The sequence below is a fragment of the Megalobrama amblycephala genome, linkage group LG7 (assembly GCF_018812025.1).
Source record: "Megalobrama amblycephala isolate DHTTF-2021 linkage group LG7, ASM1881202v1, whole genome shotgun sequence".
NCBI classification, from domain to species: domain Eukaryota; kingdom Metazoa; phylum Chordata; class Actinopteri; order Cypriniformes; family Xenocyprididae; genus Megalobrama; species Megalobrama amblycephala.
The window spans coordinates 9,173,067-9,196,134 of NC_063050.1; the positions used below are offsets into that span (position 1 = coordinate 9,173,067).

General features: G+C 35.1%; 1 protein-coding gene and 1 long non-coding RNA gene across 2 annotated transcripts in view; both read right to left on the bottom strand.

Moving 5' to 3' along the window:
- The window catches only part of LOC125271199 (B-cell receptor CD22-like), a 166,535-nt gene that overhangs the window by 131,060 nt on the left and 12,407 nt on the right, over positions 1-23,068 (bottom strand). Inside the window, exons 3-6 of the mRNA XM_048195199.1 lie at positions 9,727-10,080; positions 9,372-9,628; positions 8,229-8,265; positions 3,085-3,339 (exon numbers count right to left, since the gene is read on the bottom strand). Of these exons, the coding sequence (XP_048051156.1) occupies positions 3,085-3,339; positions 8,229-8,265; positions 9,372-9,628; positions 9,727-10,080 (903 nt within the window). The remainder of the gene's footprint in view (positions 1-3,084; positions 3,340-8,228; positions 8,266-9,371; positions 9,629-9,726; positions 10,081-23,068) is intronic.
- LOC125271336 lies at positions 19,583-21,767 on the bottom strand. The gene is made up of 3 exons (XR_007185574.1): positions 21,261-21,767; positions 20,615-20,755; positions 19,583-19,702 (listed from the first exon to the last, which is right to left on the bottom strand). It is a non-coding gene; the product is annotated as an uncharacterized LOC125271336 (long non-coding RNA).

Consider the following 23,068-nt stretch of genomic DNA (forward strand, 5'->3'; position numbering starts at 1 on the left):
GAAATTTCCATTTGGTTGAAAACAGTTGGTAGTAAGCAGAAGAAATCTAAACTAGAAGAAATCATTGATGCTATAAATTACTATAAAATGCTATAAAATGCCTCTACCTTATGCAATACAGTAAAAATTGTATTTGCAAAAGTTAAGGCTAAAAGTGAAGAGCTTTTCACTGCAGATTCTGAAGCACAAAAGTCACAGGAAAAAATTGAAGACCTCCAATCTCAGCTAGACAAACTGCTAGTTGATCAGTTAGCCTTGGTGAAAAAGTGTAAAAAGTACAAAGACATTATTGCAAATTTAGAAAACAAACTACTTTAGCAAAAAGTATTGTCTCCCAAAATGCCTAACAGAGATGGGAATAAAAAGCATATGCACTTCTTAGATGAGGCAACATACTCTAATGATCCTGTATCAATTCAGACAGATATATCAGGTGGTAAAGCTCTGAAAAGTGTAACTGTTTCAGCCCTTGAGGTGATGCTGCACCCAAACGGCACAGAGTCAACCATTTGTTGTCTTTTAATGGTAACTGAATGTAACTTGTATAAAGCAGAGATCGGCAGAGATTTCCTCTGAAAGGGATCTTGAATAGACTAAAACAATGCCTTTGTTATTTGCATGGTTGTTGTCCTATTGGATGGGAATTGATTTTCAATTGGAAACAGAGTACTGAAGAATCATTTGAGACATATGCAGAAAATATGTTTGAACTTTTTGAAGAGTATTCTGGAATTGAAGATGTTATCCATAACAATGCAATTCGTCTTGATTTACTGCTTAATAATGCAGGGCAGCATGTACAGCAATCGATCATGTGTGGTGCTTCTCCAGCACAAAATACTTTTGAAGGTATTGTGAGCTGGGCCACAAAAATTGAGTCATGTAAACAAATGCATTGTGAGGCAGCTGTGTTAGAATGTCATGAAAATCCTCCATCTGCAGGAAAATTCAGCCAGCAACAATGGGGCAAACTGAACAGATTCTGTAATTCATGTATGAAAACGACAATACAGAGGAAAAGTGCTGGTCAGTGGGCAGAGGCAGACCTCCACCCTATTTCTTAAGACACAGACAATCACGCTCTAATAACACAAACCAGCACTCTGCAAGTAACCAAAGCTCAAATGCATCTAAATTTCTTACTAAGTTAACAACTTTGGTCATGCTTTAGCTATTAGCGTCAATTGCTAGTGGGTTAGCAGCCCAATAGCAAATAGTTAATAGATTATTGGTTCAAAATAGCAGCGTAAGCTTCCAGCCTTACAGTTTCAAAGGAAGGGAAGTAATAAATAGGTTGATCTAACTTCTAACTAAGTTATTAACTAGTCTATTTTTCATGTTGAATAATGATCTTTCACAATTTTATTGCTAACACATATCATAAACACCTTGCAAAACCTTTTGGGTTGATATAATCCCTCGATATTTGTGACAAAATCTTACAATTGACCGTGCTTGAGACACAGACTTCAACATTCAACATAAAAAACACAACAATGGTAACAATTACATTTTATTTAAAGTGAATGATCATGCAATCTCTGCAGTTCTTTTTAGTTACTAGAACACTTGTGTAAGTGAACTATAATAACTAAGCATTTGTCAGTACAACATACTATTAGTTTTAAGGCAATAAGTTTGCATGCATTTTTAAGTAAGTCTAACTAATTAGATTTTACAGTGTGGAAGCTCACAGTTTGAGCACACAGTGTGTGTGCTGTGAAGTTACACTTTTAGCTCGCTGTGACCTCATGTTGTGACCACATCATGAGTATGGTGGGAGCTCAAGCTGAGATCAAAGTGTTGACTGGGTTGTGCCTCATCTTATTGTATTGTCTTATACAACAAATATAAGACAAACATTTAAACAGATCTGTAAAAAAAAATAAGAAGCACATGAATCAACACTACAATGGTACAAATACTCTGAGTTATCTCACTTTATGAAACAACACTTCTTTATTGATGATATTGAAGAAGACCTGAGGCTCTCACACTTACTGACAGATTCTCTTATTCAGAAGAGCCCGACTGGTGATCAGCAGGTCTGGGATGGACAGTCTATGTGAAAGACACATTGATTATTTATTACCTGATTTTGAATTAACAAACTTTTTTGCATGTATAGTTTTTGAGATTTCACTTACTGTGAGTGTGTTGTAGAGGTCAAATGATCTGGACTTGAGGTCAAGAGCTGCATATGTGTTTGCACTGGGATCATCGTTCTACAGGGAAACAGAGAGAAGGACTTACAGCACAAAACAAGTGATTCTGCATGACAATCAAAAGTGTAATCACTCCATGATCTTTCTTCTCACATAAATCCTGTAAAATCTTGAGTGTGGTAATATATATGTTCTACATCTACAAATAAGCTCTAATTGTTTTATTGGTATCATTCTGTGGTTATTTGATCATCTCTCCTCATACACGTGTATTCCAGATCTTCTGTTTTTCCTTTTCTTCTGACTGTTAAAAAGGAATCAGAAACAAGACATTTCATTGTGTCGTTTAATAATCAAATGTTCTTCTGCATTAGTTTAAAAGAAAATATTACTCTTTGCTGATAAACTTTTATTTACATTGTATGCAATATGATGATGATGATGATGATGATGAATATTCCTACACATGACACTGTGATCCCCAATGAGACATGCCAACCAGCACCACGATGAACTAAAAGAGGAAGAATATCATAATTAAATCTACAAACTAAAAATGACATGTGTTAATAAAGCCCTCACCTGTGACTGACACAGCGTCTGATCTCTGAGATCCATGTTGATTGTGAGCCTGACAGTAGAAGCGTCCACTCTGTAGTGCACTGAAACTCTGTCCAGATCCAACAGCTGAGCTTTCATTCTCCTTAAACCAGCTGAAGTTCAGAGCAGGAGGGTTTGAATCACTGCTGCAGATCAGAGTCACTGAATCTCCTGACCAAATCTGACCAGACTGAATGATGGAGACTGAGACATTCCTGGGAGGGTCTAAAACAGAGAAACATAGATCTCATTACAATCATAATAAAGCTGCCATCACAGACTATTTAATGTCAAAGTTACTGAATCATCATTAACTCACACATGACGTTTAAAGTCACAGCATCAGAGTATTTCTCTCCATGTTCATTGATGGATCTGCACTTGTATTCTCCACTGTCATCAGAGCTGATCTTTGAGATGCTGTAGATTCTTCCAGATCCTACAAACTTTCTTCCTTTAAACCAGCTGATTTCTGCAGGAGGGTTTGAATCACTGCTGCAGATCAGAGTCACTGAATCTCCTGACACTATTTCACCAGATGGACTGATGGACACTGAGACACTCTTTGGAGGATCTATAGGAGAAATATATAAAATCAAGACTAAATGCAAGATACAAATTTGAAAAATATATACATGCAGTACTACATACTCAAAAGAAGTGAAAAAGTTTAGTTTATGAACCAAATTGTTTTAGGGGGGTCTGGGGACATCATCCTCCATGAGATTGTGTGCGCTCGCGTGTGTATGTGTGTGTGTGTTATTTTAACATGTAAAGGAAGCATTCTGGTGCACTCTTACAACATTTTACATTTGCTTCAAGTTAAAAAAAAAAAAAAAAAAAAAAAAAAAAAAAATCTTTATTAACACTAAGGCTGGGCATTGACACAAATTTGACGCAAATATTACAAAATTTGACATTAAAAAGTGTAAAAATCACTAGTTTTTCTAAAGAAACACTGTCAAACAGTGACACCCGCAGGTGGAGTCCGTGTCACTTGTGCCTCCCTTCAGCTCATAGAAATAAAGCAGAGCCTCTAAAGCGTGCGGTGGGTTTAGTGGGGGGTAATTGAGAACGAATGGGGAAAGTCACATGAGAGGAGGCAATGCCTCCATCGCGCTATGATTGGATATGATCGGTTACGATTGGACATGATTGGTTCGTGCGATAAATTCCGCCTCTTTTTTTTTGTTTGCGTTCTCATCAAATCGGCCTGAATGAAGACAGTGATGGCATTAATGGGAAAACTAGTTGAAAATAAAATCAAGTTCTTCCACACCTAACTCAAGTAATTTCTTAATGAACCTCACTTTGGGTATTGTCATGCTGAAAAAACACACACTATTCTACTAAAATTATTTTGTCAAACCCATTAATTACTAGGGCTGCACATACTTTTGCCCATGTAGTTTATATCACTAACCTTCTTAATTTTGAAAGAAGCTTCAAAAAGGTGCATAGACTAAATAAAATGCATACTCACCCAGGTGAAAAAGAATTCTATTAAAAATATACTTTAATAAAGTGTACTAAGTATATTTTCTACATTTTGTACTATTTTCGTCAAATCCAAGTATAGTTAAGTGTATTCAATTATGTATTAACTTCAACTTAACATCTATTTAACTACACTTCTAGTGTAAATAGTATACTAAAATGGAACAACTTTTTTTAAACTTCAAGTGCACTAAAATACACTAATGAAAATCAAGATTCATGAGCAATTAAGCACTTACAGTACAATTGCATTGTATTGCCATTCTAATGGAAATACACTTAAAAAGGCATTGAAGTGCAAATTATAGTTGTGTTTAAGTACATTTTGTGCATACTGCTATCATACTTATAATTACTATGAACAGTTAATTTAGTATGCCTCTGTAACATTTCAAGTGATCTACAAATGCACTTCCTAACTATATTTAGTGCTTTTAAAGTGTTCCACTATGACAATAATAATGTTTTTGAAGTGAAGTTCAATTACAACCTAAACATCATAGACACATACTTTCAGTGCAATGTTATTATAGTGTAAGGTAGAAACAAATTGAAAGTACATTTCATTTGTAATTTTATCCCCATTTTGTTATACTTAAGCATGAATGTTGGTATTACACTACATGTGTATTACATTACAATACAATTCAGTTCAAGTACATTAAATCAACAGATTACAAATTGCATTTCAGAAAAGGGTCTTTATTATTAACACAAAAGTAACACACAAAAGCAGATATTGGCAAAAGGAGGAACCTTGAACAGTCGACTTTCTCTGAAATGCCGGGAACAGAACAATGGCAAACAACTTACTACACATGCATATCTACAGGTGCTGGTCATATAATTAGAATATCGTGAAAAGGTTCATTTTTTCATTGTAAATTATTTTTAAAAATGAAACTTTCATTTATACTAGATTCCCTACATGTAAAGTAAAACATTTCAAAAGTTTTTTTTTTTTTTTTAATTTGTTGATTAGAGCGTACAGCTCATGAAAGTCCAAAATCCAGTATCTCAAAATATTAGAATATTTACATTTGAGTTTCATTAAATGACCATCCCTACAGTATAAATTCCTTTGAAGCCACACTAATGGGGAAGACTGCTGACTTGGCAGTGGTCCAGGAGACAATCATTGACACCCTCCACAAAGAGAGTAAGTCACAGATGGTCATTACTGAATGGGGTGGCTGTTTACAGAGTGATGTATCAAAGCATATTAAATGCAAAGTTGACTAGAAGGAAGAAATTGGGTAGGCGAAGGTGCACAAGCAACAGGGATGACCACAAGCTTGAGAATACTGTCAAGTAAAGCCGATTCAAACACTTGGGAGAGCTTCACAATGAGTCAAATGAAGCCGGAGTCAGCGCATCAAGAGTCACCACACTCAGACATCTTCAAGAAAAGGACTACCAAGCCACTTCTGAAACAGAAACAATGTCAGAAGCATCTTACCTGGGCTAAGGAGAAAAAGAACTGGACAGTGAACAGTGGTCGAAAGTCCTCTTTTCAGATAAAAGTAAATTTTGCATTTCATGTTGAAATCATGGTCCCAGAGTCTGAAGGAAGACTGGAGAGGCACAGAATCCAAGCTGCTTGAAGTCTAGTGGGAATTTTCTGAAGTTAGTAATGATTTGGGGGGCCGTGACGTCTGCTGGTGTTGGTCCATTGTGTTTTATCAAGTGCAAAGTCAATACAGCCATCTTCCAGGAGATTTTGGAGCACTTTATGCTTCCATCTGCTGACAAGCTTTATGGAGATGCTGATTTCCTTTTCCAGCAGGACTTTAGCACCTGCCCACAGTGCAAAAACCACTTCCAAGTGGTTTGCTGACCATGATATTACTGTGTTTTATTGGCCAGCCAACATGCCTGACCCCGGAATCTATGGGATACTTTCAAGAGAAAGATGAGAAACAGTCGATCCAACAATATACAGATGATCTGAAGGCTCAATAGTGCCTCAGCAGTGCCACAGGCTGATCACTTCCATGCCACACTTCACTGATGCTGTAATTTGTGCTAGGAGCAAGTCGTTTGCTGTAATATGTGCTGCCGACCAAGTATTGAGTGCACAAATGAACATACTTTAAAGAACTTGAACTTTTCTGTTTTGAAAATCCTTTTTTTGATTGTTCTTAGAAAATATTCTAATATTTTGAGATACTGGATTTTGGACTTTCATGAGCTGTATGCTCTAATCACCAAAATAAAAAAAAAAATAAAAAAACTTTTGAAATGTTTTACTTTACATGTAGGGAATCTAGAATATATGAAAGTTTCATTTTTAAAAATAATTTACAATAAAAAAATGAACTTTTTCACGATGTTCTAATTATATGACCAGCACCTGTAGCTCTGACTTGAGTTACTAGAGGCCTTTTAGCTCTCATTGTTGCACTTCCTCCGTAGAAGGGCCCGGATCTCTGCCACCTCGGTGTTGGGGAATCACTCCCTCACTGCATCTGTGAAAACAGGAAAGAGACATGGGGATGAATTAAAACAGGATAGACAATGTATAACATTGAAATACAATCATTGATTATAATGGATTTGTCAATCAATCATCACAATGGATTTGGATTCATAACTATGATATTACTGTACCTAAAATTGCGTTGGTTTTTTCTGGCTCCAGCTGCTCCTTCAGCTCGCCTTTATTTCCTTTCCCTGTGAGGGTTGCCTATAAATGCAATATGTCACTTGTGGTCACAGTATTGGTACCTGCACCAATTTGCCAGAGGCCTTGTAGTTATATCCGTACCAGGGCTGGGATGAACAAAGTTTCACGTGGAGCATTCTGAGATATTATTATTTTTTTTAAATTACCGCGGAGTGTAAGTTATGCTAAAAAATAAACTGCCGGGATAATCACACAGCGCTTGCCGTAGGCTACACGTCCAATAATGACATGTCCGATTCGCGAACTAATGACTCATTTGAACTGATTCACTTAAATGAATGGTTAAAACAACTGATCTGTCCAACACTGAACTCATGAGATGTCTGAATCGGTGTATAACAAATCGGTACACTTTACCATAATGTTCCATTTATTAAATTCTAGTTACCTACATTAGTATTTTTTTTTTAAGAAAAAGGTGAGTGGCAGAGTGTATTACTACTATACATTGTTGTTATTTTTATGTGAATGAAGAATTAAAAGATGCACTTTTTTCAGTAAGCTATGCGTTTTCAACAAATGTTAAATTCTGTTGGTTCAGGAAGGACACCATGACAGGCTGCTGGCTCCCACTGTCGCTGTTAATTTTTATTGATTTTTTGTTGGAAAAGCACTCTCTGTGTTAGCTTAAAGCCCTCAAGTTTACATTGGTTACTGTATTCTTTCAATTGCTCTAAACAAGTATTTTGGGTGACCTTTTTTTTTATTGAATGCTAGACATCAATTTGTTGTTATTTTCTTCTGAAAGAAGAATTACAAGATGCACTTTTTTTTTAGTAAGCTATGTGTTTAAGGCTTCAAAGTTTTATCGAACGCTACCGCTGACTAAGAATGCATTACTTTGCACTTGTATAGTCTTTTATTTTGGACTTTTTATAAATTGGTATTAGTCAATTAATGGGGAGATTATCGATAATCGAATCAAACCGAAATAGAATCGGAGTGAAAAAAAACAAAATCAAAAAAAGAGTCGTTAGATTAATCGATGCACCGAAAAATAATCGCTAAATTAATCGTTAAAAAAATATATCGTTTATCCCAGCCCTAATCCGTACCAACCCACTGTCACTTTTACCATAGGCTATTGCTTAATCAGTGAAATTCAAACAAGAAGTATTAACAGTAATCAATGACGGCAAAAATGGCAGAGTTAAGTGGATTTTCAAATTTGTAATCTGGGAAGTCAGGTCTGTATTCCAAGACATAACGTGAACATGCATGTTCTTCAAATGAAAGGGTTAGTTCACCCAAATAGCAAAATTATGTCATTAATAACTTACCCTCATGTTGTTCCAAACCCGTAAGACCTCCGTTTATCTTTGGAACAAAGTTTAAGATATTTTAGATTTAGTCCGAGAGCTCTAAAGGTACGAAAAACATCATCAAAGTAGTCCATGTGACATCAGAGGGTCAGTTAGAATTTTTTGAAGCATCGAAAATACATTTTGGTCCAAAAATAGCAAAAACTACGACTTTATTCAGCATTGTCTTCTTTTCCGTGTCTGTTGTGAGAGAGAGTTCAAAACAAAGCAGTTTGTGATATCCGGTTCGCGAACGAATCATTCGATGTAACCGGATCTTTTTGAACCAGTTCACCAAATCGAACTGAATCGTTTTAAACGGTTCGCGTCTCCAATACGCATTAATCCACAAATGACTTAAGCTGTTAATTTTTTTAATGTGGCTGACACTCCCTCTGAGTTCAAACAAACCAATATCCCCGAGTAATTCATGTACTCAGTACACTGACTGAACTGCTGTGAAGAGAGAACTGAAGATGAACACCGAGCCGAGCCAGATAACGAACAACAGACTGACTCTAAGATTACACTACAGATGAAGTGAAATCAGTGTACACTTTAATAAATTATACTTTGTATTACAAATAAGCGTACTTACTAAAAGTACACTAAATTACCACTATACATTTTTGTATTTTAACATATTTTATAAGAGTACTCTGATATGCCACTAAAAATACACTTATTTTAGAGTGTACTGTATAAAGTGTACAGAAGTCACACTTCTAATGAAGTGAGAACATAGTACACTTTTAAAAAAAGTATACTAACAATTAATTTCCAAAAAATATACTTCCCATAAGTACACTGAATTGCCACTCTAAGTGTGTCAAATTTAATACACTTAAAAAAAAAATAAACTTCAATTCAATTTAAAATACATTAACAACAAAGTACACTTTCAAAAAGTACATTTAAAAAATAATTTGATTACTGATAAATTAGTATACTTACTGTTTGGACTATTAAGTTGAACTTAATTACATCTTTTTTGAAGTATACTTTTAAAAAGTACAAATCAAATACTCTTTAAATAAAGTACAACAAGTAGAAGTATACTTGTTTTATAATTCATGTACTTCATTCATATTTCAAATACACTAAAGTATACTACTTTTTTACCTGGGCACACATGACATTGAGCTGAACAGCAGGAGAGATGTGATTGTGTCCGTGTACAGCACAGCTATATCTGCCTGCATCCTCTCTTCTGACTGACTGCAGCAGGAGTTCATTGTTTCTGTCTCTTCTCTCAGTTAATGGCTGTGAGTTTCTGTACCAGATGAATGTTGCTCTGTCAGTCAGAGTGCAGCTGCTTTTACATGTCAGACGGACTGAATCTCCCTCTGTCACTCTCTCAGGAGACTCCACCTGAAGATCTGAACACAACACACACATTATATCTAGTGCTGCTGTCATACACTGATTATTATTCAACATAATGCACAGAAGAAGAGAGAAACCTCATGAAAGTCACCTGTGACAGCAAGAGTCACTCCTGGTTTACCAATCCATTTTCCATCAGGTTTATCAGTGATGAATCTGAAATAGTACATGTGTGAATCCTTCAGTGTCACATGACTCAGTCTGATGGTGCAGTTCTGCTGTTTATCTCCCAGATACTCAAGCCTCTGACTGTATTCTGTGTCATTAGACAGATCTGGAAACTCTCCATTATATTTTACCAGTGTTTTGGTCCAGAAGACTTTCTTGATCTGATGTCCAGTAGGGTATGTATAAGTGCAGTTCATTATCACTGATGAGTCCTTTAGTGCACAGATGTGTGAAGGACTGTAACTCACACCCCAATAACCCCACTGGCTACAAACTCCTGAAACACATATTAAAGTGATAGTTCACACAAAATTGATTTTTTTTTTTCATAATTACTGACCCGTCATGTTCACCGCATTAAAACAATCTGTAACACTTGACAATAAGGTTAGTTTTTTAACATTAAGATATTAAGTATCATGACAATGAGCAATACATTACTCACTGTATTTGTCATTATCTTTGTTAATGTTAGTTATTAAAAAAAACAGCAGTTCATAGTTTGTTCGTGTTACTTCACAATGCATTAACTAATGTTAACAAATACAACTCTTGATTATAATTCAATTCAATTCACATTTATTTGTATAGTGCTTTTCAAAATACATATTGTTTCAAAGCAACTTTACAAGGAGTGCATGTCAACATTACAATTTAGAGAGATCTGTTATCAGAGATGGCTATGTCCAAATTATGTAATTTCAGAAATGTACATATACAAATAACACAGTTTGCTAACAATGTATTAATTTAAGGTAGAAACAATGAGCTCATGGAAGTAATGAATACATGTTAACAATGAATAGGATATATAGCAATTTATAGAGCAAAATAGAGTTTGCGTCATCTGAAGTCCTCACAGGGGTTGAGGCATCTGAGCCATCTTTCAACATTTACTAATACATTATTAATACAGTTTGATAATGTTTAAGTAAATGTTGAAATTCACATTAACAAAGATTAATAAATGCTATAGAAATGCAGTTCATTATTAGTTCATGTTAACTAAAGAACATTATTATCAAATAATCAATATTATTGCACATATACATACTGTACAATAATTTCAGTGAGAATAATTTAAACATTTAGCTGAAGTTAGTTTTTTTTATTTTAACTTTGACTGATGTTTACTAATTTTGATGAACACTTTTTTTCGGTAACATTTTCTATGAAGCCATTTATAATGCATTACAAGGGTATTCTTAATGCGTTATAATACATACTTTGAACAATTTTATTGCAATATTTATAAAATATGCTCCATATGTACAATCAACTTAAACAATATTGTATAGTTTTAAATGTAAAAGAGTTACCAGTGAGCTTAAAGGGTTAGTTCACCCAAACATGAATACTCTGTCATCATTTATTCACCCAATCTGATCCAAGCCTGTATGAGTTTTCTTCTGTTGAACACAAAAAAGATATTTTGAAGAATGTTGGTAAACAGACAGTAGACTCTAGCCATTGATTTCAATAGTATTTTTCCTACTATGACTGTTAGCCCCCCGAGCCCGCTCCAGACTCCGCTCTAGCCCAGAATATCTGTGGCCATAGTGGCCGAGCCTGGGGTCTGGTCCGAGGCCACGGAGGCCACACCACCATGGCACCCCAAATATCCTGATCCACCATGGCCCCCTGCACTGCCGGTACCACCCTGGAGGCATCCTACCAGTCCGCACCTGCCCATGACTTCCAGGGTGCATGCCCCCCCTCCCTGGTTGGACTCTTTCTGGCGCAAGGTCGCACCTTCCGGGAGTAATGTCACATGTATATCTGTTTTTGCACTATGTTCTGTTTGTCACATGTTCTCCTTTGTTCTTAGTTTCTCGCCACTTGTTTGTTGTCTTGGTTACTGATTAATTGGTGTCTTCAGTTCAGGTGTTTCTTGTTAATTAGTCTTGTTAACTCCTCAGTTCACTGTGTATGTGCTCTTAGTTTCAGTCCAGTCTTTGTCCTGTATTGATTATGTTATGTGGTGTTTGTAGGTGTGGTTTCCCTGTTTCTAGTACTCCATTAAATGTTTTGGAAGATATCTCCTTCATCTTGCAGCATATCCTACACTACCCACCGTGACAGTAATATTATATTTTTTTTTATTTTTTGTGTGTGTGTGTGTGTGTGTGTGTGTTGCTGTTGTTGTTTTTGTTTGTTTTGTTTTGTTTTGTTTTTTTGGCATTTTGCGTGTATTGTTCATTTGTGCTTTTCCGCACAACTTTGATTTTACCTTAAGGGAAAGCATACAAGACCACTTATAAATATTATGACCATATTATAAAATGTTTCAGATGTTTAAATAAAGTCTTTGTTTTTACTTTAAGCAGTAAAAGACCACTCATAAGATAAATTATGATACTGTGCAGATCTTAAACAATGTCAAGATGTGATACTTATGTAAAGTAAAAGATATGAAACTATGGGATATATAATCCATTATAACCTACGTTGTTGTTTATAAGGCATTATGCGTGTATTATAATGCATTAAGAATACCCTTATGATGCATTATAAATGCTGGCTTCATCTGGTGTTATAATGCATTGTATTCTTAAAAGTTATAATAACCACAAATAGTTTATTATAATGCATTGTACCTGTTGTTATGACAATTTATAAGATGATACAACATATTATAAAGTTGTTTGTAAGGCATTATGCATGTATTATAAAACATTAAGAACACCCTCATAAGCATTATAAATACAGGCTTCAAAGAAAGTGTTACCACTTTTTCACAGAAATTTGTTTGTGAAAGGTGTTTTAACAGGGGGTTCAATGACTGCCGGACCCCTGTTAAAAACCCCTAATTTAAAAGAAAGACTTTGATAAGTGACTAAAACATTAAAATATTCTCCAGCAGGAGGGACTCACCATGAATCATGAGCAGAAACACCAGAGGAAGAGGAGGAGCCATTATCAGTGACATTACTACTAGAACAATAATATAGTATAACACACACAATCATCATTATAAAAACATTAAAAACATTTTCATAAATAATATTTAATCGAGAAAATGTCCTATTGAATAGGTCAGTGTTTCTACAACAGTATTAATCAGACTATATTCACACTGTAACCAGAGTAACTCTTACCGTGTTCTGGTGAGTCTCCAGCAGACGATACACTGATGAAATTCTTATTATTAACACTGTTTTATTTTAAAATATTTGCGCAGACAGAAAACATTTGTTCCTCTTTCTTGACTCCTGCCCACACAAGCAACTTTAGACAACTATTTCTTATGATCCAACGACATTTATTGATATCTAAAAAGTCATTAAACCCAAAATGTTTAACAATATGAAGAAGTTTGTCAACCACTTTGATTGATCCTGTACAAATATTTATTAACATACAGGACATATTTACAATTTCACTTGCATTTCCACATGTTAAGATTAAAGGGATGTTCAGATATAAATAATAAAAGTGTTTTTTTTCTGAAGAATTATTGAGCAAGATTCTCAGTATTGGAACATATATTGAGTAAGACTGGATGTCGACACTTTGACCACAGACAGACAAGTTAAATTTTGGAATTCTTGAGAGATTTTTTGCCTTCAGTTTACTGGTGAAAAGAATTGCATCATGAAGTGGTGGGCAGTAGAGGTGGGTGAGAAAGGAAATGACTTCATCCAGAATCAGTTCTCCCACACATAAGCACCAGCCCATAATGAAGAACAATGTACTCAATGGAAGGACATAGTGATTGAAAAAGTATGAGATGGGAGAAAAAATTATATTTCAATGCTTTTACATTTTCTCATAAAATTTCCTACATGGGGAATGCAAAAGATTTGAGATAGAATGCAAAAGCATTGAAATATAATTTCCATCACCATGTAATTTAAGGGGCTCCATAAAATTATGTTTTAGTCAAACTGATTAAACCATCATGATTGATCTTGTCTTAAAGGGTTCACCCAAAAATGAAAATTCTGTCATTAATTACTCACCCTCATGTCATTCCACACCCGTAAGACCTTCGTTCATCTTCAGAACACAAATTAAGATATTTTTTGATGAAATCCGAGAGGTATATGACTCGTCCATAGACAGCAATATAATCAACACTTTCAAGGTCCAGAAAGGTACTAAAGACATCATTAAAAGAGTCATGAGACTGCAGTGGTTCCTTATGCAGGAGATGCAGTAAGCACAGTGAAGGCTTGTGTGTTTATGTCTGAATGTCGGCTCAGTATTGGCCAAAGATGATCATGTGATCAGCCAGACGCATGCGTGTGATGCTGATGCAGGAGCTGGACAATAATTAGTCAGCATTCTGATGTAGAACCTGGAAGCGCTGGACGTAAAAAACGTATGGGAATGACACAGAAGAGAAGACATTGTTAAATAAAGTCATTATTTTTGTTTTGTTTTTGCACACAAAAATATTCACGTCTCTTCATAAGATTAAGGTTTATACCACTGTAGTCGCATGACTGTTTTAACAATGCCTTTAGTACCTTTCTGGACCGAGAAATTGTCAGGTAAATTGCTGTCTATGGTTGAGAATATTCCTTGGATTTCATCAAAAATATCTTAAATTGTGTTCTGAAAATGAATAAAGGCCTTACGGATGTAGAACAACATGAGGGTGAGTCATTTCATTTTTGGGTGAACAAACCCTTTAACACATGTACACAGAAGCTGCACTACAAATAATCATCACTGGGGACTTTAATAGAGTGAGGCGTACATCAAATTATTTATTTTATCCACTGTTGCACAGTTGTATATTTCGTCAGAATAGACCAAATATTAACATTAACCCAGCTATCACATATGGTAGGTTATTCTGAGTTTAGGTCTACAATCACCTAGAAATAAGCACTCTCAAACTTGAATTTGGTCAAACTGATATGGTCTTTTTAATTGCTCACAGAAAACAAATAATTAATAAACAAATTACCAGCCAGTGACATCACAAAATGTTTATTAGTCTCACCAAACACCATGTTGTGGGCTCTTTCATTGGTATTCTGCTCTTGTAAAAGATTACAGAGACTTTGTTCCTGCCATCCATTTACCTGATTTAAAGGGGACCTATTACACAAAAATCACTTTTACATGGTGTTTGAACATAAATGTGTGTTGGTAGTGTATATTCACCACCACCCTATAATGATAAAAATCCACCAGTCCTTTTTTCAATCCCCATAAATCATAAGCAGCATCTCAGAACAAGCCGTTCACAGATAATGTTCAAACCGTCAACGACAGCAAACTTTAATGCGCACTTCTTGTACTGTGTTTTATTCAGCTCTTACAGTGATTGTTTGGAGTGAAACAGACACTTCATCTTTTGTGTGATGTACAATAAACTTACTTTTGTGAACTGATGTGGTTTGTTATCATAGTATAAGGTAGGCAATATATTATAGTATTTTACACAGTGATAAAGGCTATGTCAATTAGCATTGTGTTATAAATATATATATATTTTTTATTATGAAAATACCAGAGTGCTTGAAGAACTCAGATGAACCATATATTGTCGCAGTTGTGTGGTTATAGTTTTCATGTTTAATCAATTAAAGCGTTTCTATCTTGTTTTATTCAGCTACAGGATAGCTATATTAGCTGGATGTCTTTGTCCATATTAGGGATTTCCTGGAATGTTATATTACTTCTGTGAGGCATATCTGGAATTTCTGCACGAGGGTGCCGTCTGGCTTCCAGTATTCAATGAAAAACACAAAACGTGTTCAATAATGCTCACTCCATCCTATTTTGGTTAAAAATAGAAAAAAAAAAAAATACTTCTATCTAAAGAAATTTTAAGTAAACATAATAATCATGTTTTTCTCCAGTGTAAAGAAGTGTACAGGATTTTTTTTTTTTTTTTTATACAGTTGATACATAATCCCTAGTTTTTTAGAACTTAGTTTCAATTTTACTTTAGCTGCTCGTTTAATCTGACTCCAATTTCAAATGACTATTACTCTTAGATTGTGTTCCTAGTAAGAAATTAATCATTGGTCATGTATTAATTTAGGTATTTGATTATTCTGGGTATCCCGTACTTCCAATTATTCGTTCATTACGGACCCATATCGCTTAGAGTCACACGCCCCGGGTTTGCGTGGATCTCATGACACAAATTTGTCTAAAAAAGAAATGTTTTCTGAAAACACCTGCAATTACTGATAAAGAAGCAACTCTATAATAGTCAGGGGTCAAGAGCTCAACTAAAGCAAACACTGATCTCCATGATGTGACCGTGACCTCGAACGAAACATCTAAACTTCTGTTAATTCTCAATAAGAACTTATGTAGACGTGTGACAGAAATAAAGTCAGTCTGGTTAGTAATAACCCAGATAGCATCAATGATTGAAATAATGTTTAATCAATGTTAATGTGTCAACGTTAAATGCATTGAATCAATATCACTTTTGCATCCTCAATTAATGTTAAATCAATGTTGAAATTTCAACAGAAAAATCAATGGTAATGACATTGAATCAGGGTTACAATGTGATGTTGGTTCAACATCATGCTTGCACTCTCAGAAAATACAGCCTGAAATCAACTGAAGATAAAAGAAGACATTAAATCTCTCAAGATCTCAGCTGAAGTTCTTTTTGAAAATTAACAGAGGTTTAGATGTTGATGTTTTATTGAAAATGTTTGGTCAACATTTTGGTGGTCAGTGGTTCCTTTAGTTGGGCAGTTTGACTCTTGGATTTTTGTGTGTTTGTGGTCTTTGTAACAGTGTTTACTAAAACACACCATTTGTTGCAAAAAAAAAAAAAAAAAAAAAAAAAAAAAACAGAAACAAAATGATAGAGTGATATAGTTTTCATCATCATAAAGAAAATGTATTAAAGAAAAATTATTCACCAACAATACTTTCTTGCTACAGATCAGACATTCTGAATCGTGACTTTTAAAGTGCAATTGTTTAAAAACATTTTTAGACACACAGACATCAAGAATCAGCATATGAATCTCAACAATGGTGACATCCTTCATGCTGCATGATGGGAGCCACCACAGTATACAACTCATGACTCCCAGCATGCACTGCGGCATGAAGAATGTCACCATTATTGAGATTTATATGCTGAGTTAGGGCTAGGCGTTGTCCTATGCTATTTTTTTTTTTAGATCTTTTCTCCAGATGAGTTTTATTGCTTTATTGCAGGGTGCTTGGTCTTAGTTTTTGTCTTAGCAGGAAAACCAATCCGATGGCTCAGTGAGATTTCTATTGAGAGCAAAGCCATTGAAATTCTCAATGTTCATAAAGGTACTAAAAACATATTTGAAACAGTTCATGTGAGTTCAGTGGTTCTATCTTAATATTATAAAGTTTTATTTTAATATTTAAAAAAACAGCGACTTTTCAACAACATAGTGATGCGGGCCGATTTCAAAACACTGCTTCAGAGCTTTACAAATCGAATCAGTGGATCGGAGCGCCAAAGTCATGTGATTTCAGCAGTTCAGCTATTTGATAGGAGATCCGAATCACTAATTCAAAACAAAAGATTCACACAGCTCAGAAGCTTCATGAAGCAGTGTTTTGAAATCAGTCAATCACTAAATATTGTTGAAAAGTCATTATTTTTTTAATTAATTTTTTTATTTTTTTTGGCGCACAAAAAATATTGATATATAATATAATTGTCACAGTTCCCGTGTCTCCCGGACTCCATTTCCCATCATCCTCTTGTCTCATCACCTGCACCTGGACTCCCTCATCAGCACTGCCTTTATAATGGACTCACTCCCTGTCCATTCTTAATGTTGTGTTACGTGTGTCATGCTATGTTCTATTACGTTCTATTCCTGGATTGCTAATAAATCCCATCATTTGTGGATATCCGTACTCGCCTCATCTCTCCTGCAGCAGCACCTGTAACAATAATATTCTCATCACTTTATAATATTAAGATACAACCACTGAACTCACATGAACTGATTTAAATATCTTTTTAGTAATGTTACCTTTATGGATCTTAAAAGTTTGAATGGCTTTGCTCTCAATAGCCCTCACTGAGCCATTGGATTTCATCAACAATATCTTAATTTGTGTTCTGAAGATGAACCAAGGTCTTACGGGTGTGGAACCACATGAGGGTGAGTAATTGATGACATTATTTTCATTTTTGGGTGAACTAACCCTTTAAGAGGTAACCCTGTAGTAAAAATAGTTTAAAATATGTTTTCTGTAAAATAAAATATTATATTATTACAATTATTATACCCTTAGTGCCCCTTTTTTTCTGGTTTGAGCCACTGCCCCTTAAAATGTCTGTGCACGGCCCCGCTTCACTGCTGAATGGAAACTCTGAAGAGGCGTTTCATTTCCTTTGCCAGTTGTGATGTGAGCGTGACCAGCGACTCCAAAAAAGTTAGGTAACGTTTAGCTTGTGCCTCATCTTATCGTGGCATCTTGCTGTGGCTACAACAGAAATAAACACGTATTTACACAGGTCTGTAAAAAAATTTAAAAAGCACACAAATCAACACTACAATGGTACGAATAATCTGAGTTATCTCTTTTTTTTATTTGAAAATACTTCTATATTTCTATTTTTTTATATTTCTGTCAGTGAAAAGACTCATATAATCCATCTCATAACATAAAGAAAAGACTGTTTAGTATCTATTGACTAGTAGATTGACTACTGAGGACATTTTCTTTCTTTATTGATGATATTGAGAAGACCTGAGGCTCTCACACTTACTGACTGATTCTCATATTCAGAAGAGCCCAGCTGGAGAACAGCAGGTCTGGGATGGACAGTCTATGTGAAAGACACATTGATTATTTATTATCTGATTTTGAGTGTACAAACTCTTTTGCGAATGTAGTTTTTGATATTTGACTTACTGTGTGAGTGTTGTACAAGTCAGATGATCTGGACCTGAGGTCAAGAGATGCATATGTTCCTGCACTGGGATCAATGTTCTACAAGGAAACAGAGAGAAAGACTAATCACCAAAAAACAAAACAAAAAACAAACAAACAAACAAGTGAGTTTGCATGAAAATCAAAAGTGTAATCAATCCACATCTACATTTTATTCTGTAAGATCTCAAGTATGAAAATATATATGCTCAATGTATATAAAGGAGCTCTAATTGTTTTATTGGTATCATTCTGTGGTTATTTGATCATCTCACCTCATACACATGTATTGAAGATCTTCTGTTTTTCCTTTTCTTCAGACTGTTAAAAAGGAATCAGAAACAAGATATTTCATTGTGTCGTTTAATAATCAAATGTACTTCTACATTGGTTTAAAAAAAGTATTACTCTTTTTTTTTTTTTTTTTTTTATTTACATTGTATACAATATTATGATGATGATAATGAATAATCCTAAACATGCCACTGTGATCCCCAACCAGTCAAGCCAACCAGCACCACGATGAACTGAAAGAGGAAGAATATCATAACTAAATCTACAAACTAAGAAAGACGTGTGTTTGTGTGTGTTTGTGTTTGTATCTTTATTTATATAGCTCTATTCAATTTGGCAATAACTGTGACGTTAAATTCTTTAAACATAGTCTATGATTTCAAATCTATTGTGATTGTTAATGATCTATCTATGTTTTTTTTTTTTCTGTGTTAGATCCTCTAAAAAAAAAAAAAAAAAAAAAATTATTGTCACAGTTACTCACACATGACGTTTAAAGTCACAGCATCAGTATTTCTCTCCATGTTCATTGATGGATCTGCACTTGTATTCTCTACTGTCATCAGAGCTGATCTTTGAGATGTTGAAGATTCTTCCAGATCCTACAAACGTTCCTCCTTTAAACCAGCTGAAGTTCAGAGCAGGAGGGTTTGAATCACTGCTGCAGATCAGAGGCACTGAATCTCCTGACACTATTTCACCAGATGGACTGATGGAGATCACTGGATTCACTAGAGGATCTATAGAAGAATTATATAATATCAAGACTAAATGCAAGAAAAATATGGACAGAGTCAAAATGCTCACTGGTGTTTGTTACTTGGGATTAAGTAAACTTCAGTCAATCACATGTAAGTGTTATGTGGCCAATCATCTCTCATACACATCTGTGATCACTCTGGAGGATCTACAGGTGAAATATATCAAATATTATTTTTAACCACTAGTTTCTCACTGAGGACCTCCAGCTGTCATGGAAAAGTTGAAGCTTTACCATGAATATTCAAGCTCTGTAACACTTTTAAATGCATGTGCTTGTTGCAGTTTTTTTTATTCGCTTTGGTACTATTGTCACAAGTAAGGTGTACATTTTCAAAACTCCAGACTGATCACATTTCTATCACAGCTTTTAAAACCTGATATTATACTTTCATTTTAGTTGTACATATTTTCATTTTACATAATCACTGTTTCAAACACAAGATCATTGTGACATGTAATGAGAACATTTGGTTAAATCACTGAAACACAACAGTATGATCTTCTTAGTTTAATACTTTTAACAATCAGTTAATTCAATAGCAAACAATGCAAGATACATGTTTCAAATCACCCTTGATGCTGAAATAATTACATAGACTACAGATGCCACATTAGAAAATACACTTACATACTCTAATCAGTCTGATGTTATACAGTCAGTCCATACAGTCAGTTAAACACTCACTATATCCTGCTCTGTGTTTACAAATTGCAACACCTCCATTGAAAATGTACCAGTTCCTAGTGAAAATTGCACCAAAGCAATAAAAAAAAAAAAAAAAAAAAAAAAAAAAAAAAAACCTGTAACAATACTGCTTCTTGCCATTCACATTATTTTATTTAAAACTAGGTCTTTTATGAATGCCGGCTGAAGCAGTGTGATCTCTTACCAGTAGACTGCAGAGGCTTACAGGCCAGTTCTCCAAAGCCATTCCCATAGCAGGAACATCTATACCAGATGCCTTGGATAACCTTGTTCCATGTCTGGCCAATCTGGTAGAACACCTTGGTCTCATGTTCCTGGCACTGGTCTAAAGTAAAAGAATAAATGGTTTGTGCAGACAAAGTAAAAATATTCTTCCTTTCATTACAACTCTGACATGTTTACAAAAACTATTGTTTAGAATAAGTCTGTTTGATTTATGGACAATTCAATTTGTTGTAAAATACATCGAAAGTACAGGGAAGTTCTAACATTTTGAGAAAAAGGTTAGAAAAAGAAAACAACAAAAGGCTGAGCATAGCAACAAAATTAGCAAATGCCTGCTTATCGATGGCAACACATCTCCAGTGACCACGGCCTTGGCTAAAGCATGTGCAGTTCATCATGTAGCCCTGCTCATGGCGCTTATCGAAGGTCTGGTTCACATGATATGTCTTTCCATTCACAACACACTGGTCTAAAATATGCAAGAATATTTTGAACGTCTTTATGATGACATATTTTGTATTTATTGTATTCCATGTGTGTCATGTCCAGTTTCAAAAATCACCAGTATATTTGTAAGATAAGTGCATTTGGGAACATCTAATGACCTTTGAGCTGAGTGTGGCCCTTGTCCCAATCGTCACCCACGCGGTAAATTACTTCATTCGCAGTGCTGACTTCCTCATGAGCTGGATTAAAATGAAGAAAAGGAATTTATGATTGTGTTAAAAAAACCCAACAACAAATACTTGAAAAAAAAAAAACAAATACTACAACAAGGATGTCTATTCAGAATGTGTGTACTGTTCGGTGTCCATTCTGATCTCATTCTCCCTGGAACAAAGCCAGGAATCATGTCTGGTCTGGAGTGGAGCCAGCCTTAAAACCCTGACAAGGGTAGACCCCATAGATCCAGTCAGTGGAGCCACAAATCAGTACCACATTACACGGTCTTAAAAATCCAAATCCATCTCCCTTAATGGCTCTTAAATACAGCTCGACAACTCATTTGCAGGCCACTGAGTATCATGGTCCGAGCACATAAATGACCAATTAAGGCCAAGAAAGCTATTACACTCCCACATAGCAATATTGTGTTGAAATCTGGCACATGCTGCAATGAACTATGGCCCTTGTGTGGGCTGTTTCTGTTTGATAAACACACTGTCACAACAGCCACAAAAAAACAAATGTATAATAAGAGTTAAGAGCCCAACTAATGGAACAACTGTTCACCATTATGGTGACTTTAAATTAGAGTTAAATCCCTGTTAATTCTCAATAACAACTTTTGTAGCTGTCTGACATAAATAAAGTCGATCTGGTTAGTAATAAGTGAAGCTGGCAATGCTGTTTGTGGAGTTGTTTAATCATCCTCTGTTGAGATCTTGGGAGATTTAATGTCTTTCATCTTCAGTTGATTTCATCTAAGGCTGTGGCTGAAGTCAGTTTTAGTTCTTGTGTTTCTGCTTGTTTCTTTTTCTGTTCTCTTCTTTCCTTCAGTGATTTTGCTTGTTAACAGGCTTATTAAGGCTGAGATGACTCTATATTTAATATACACACATATTGTGGCTCAGATCAGGTCCAGTTTAGGTTTATTTCTTTGCTCTTGGCTGACATGTGGCATTGCTGTGGCCTGCTTGTGGCTCAGATCTGGCAAACAGAAACGGCCCACACAAGGGCCGTAATTCATTGCAGTATGTGGGCCAGATCTGGGCCGACACAATGTTGGTATGTCTGTAATAGCATTATGAAAGACAGTTACTATGAATGAAACATTTATATAGATGAAACACTTATTTTGTGTAGTGAAAATGATACTTTGTGATTTTGTGTATTGTACTATTGTACACAATTGAAAATATGCTGAAATATTTGAAAAAAAGTGCACTTTTGATGATCTGATGTGATATTAGTACACTCTTACAACAGATGTGTTAAAAACAACACAACCTGTGTTATATCTTAACACACCTGTTTGTCTAGTTAAGGACAACACATTTTGTGTTACTTTTAACTCAACCAGTGTGTTATTCTTCTTAACACAGGCATAACATATTTGAGAGAGAGAGAGTGTCCAACACATCATGTGTTAAACTATCATCCAATCACATTACTGCTAAGTCACTCTGCAAGCCGTTAAGAAAGTTTGCGCCTCTTTCTTCATCGGTGGATGACTTAACACACTGGTGTGTTAAGATATAACACAGGTTGTGTTAAAAACAAGAGAAAGGATGTGTTAAAACGGACTCAAAATGTGTTAAATTCTTTCACATCAGTGTGTGAGTTTAGGGACAACACTTCTTGTGTTAATTCTGACACATTCATTATGTTAATGATTTTAACACAGTAAATGTGTCAGGAAGGTGATCTAATGTTAACAAGCAGAATCAAAAGAGAAAATCCCAATGTTTAA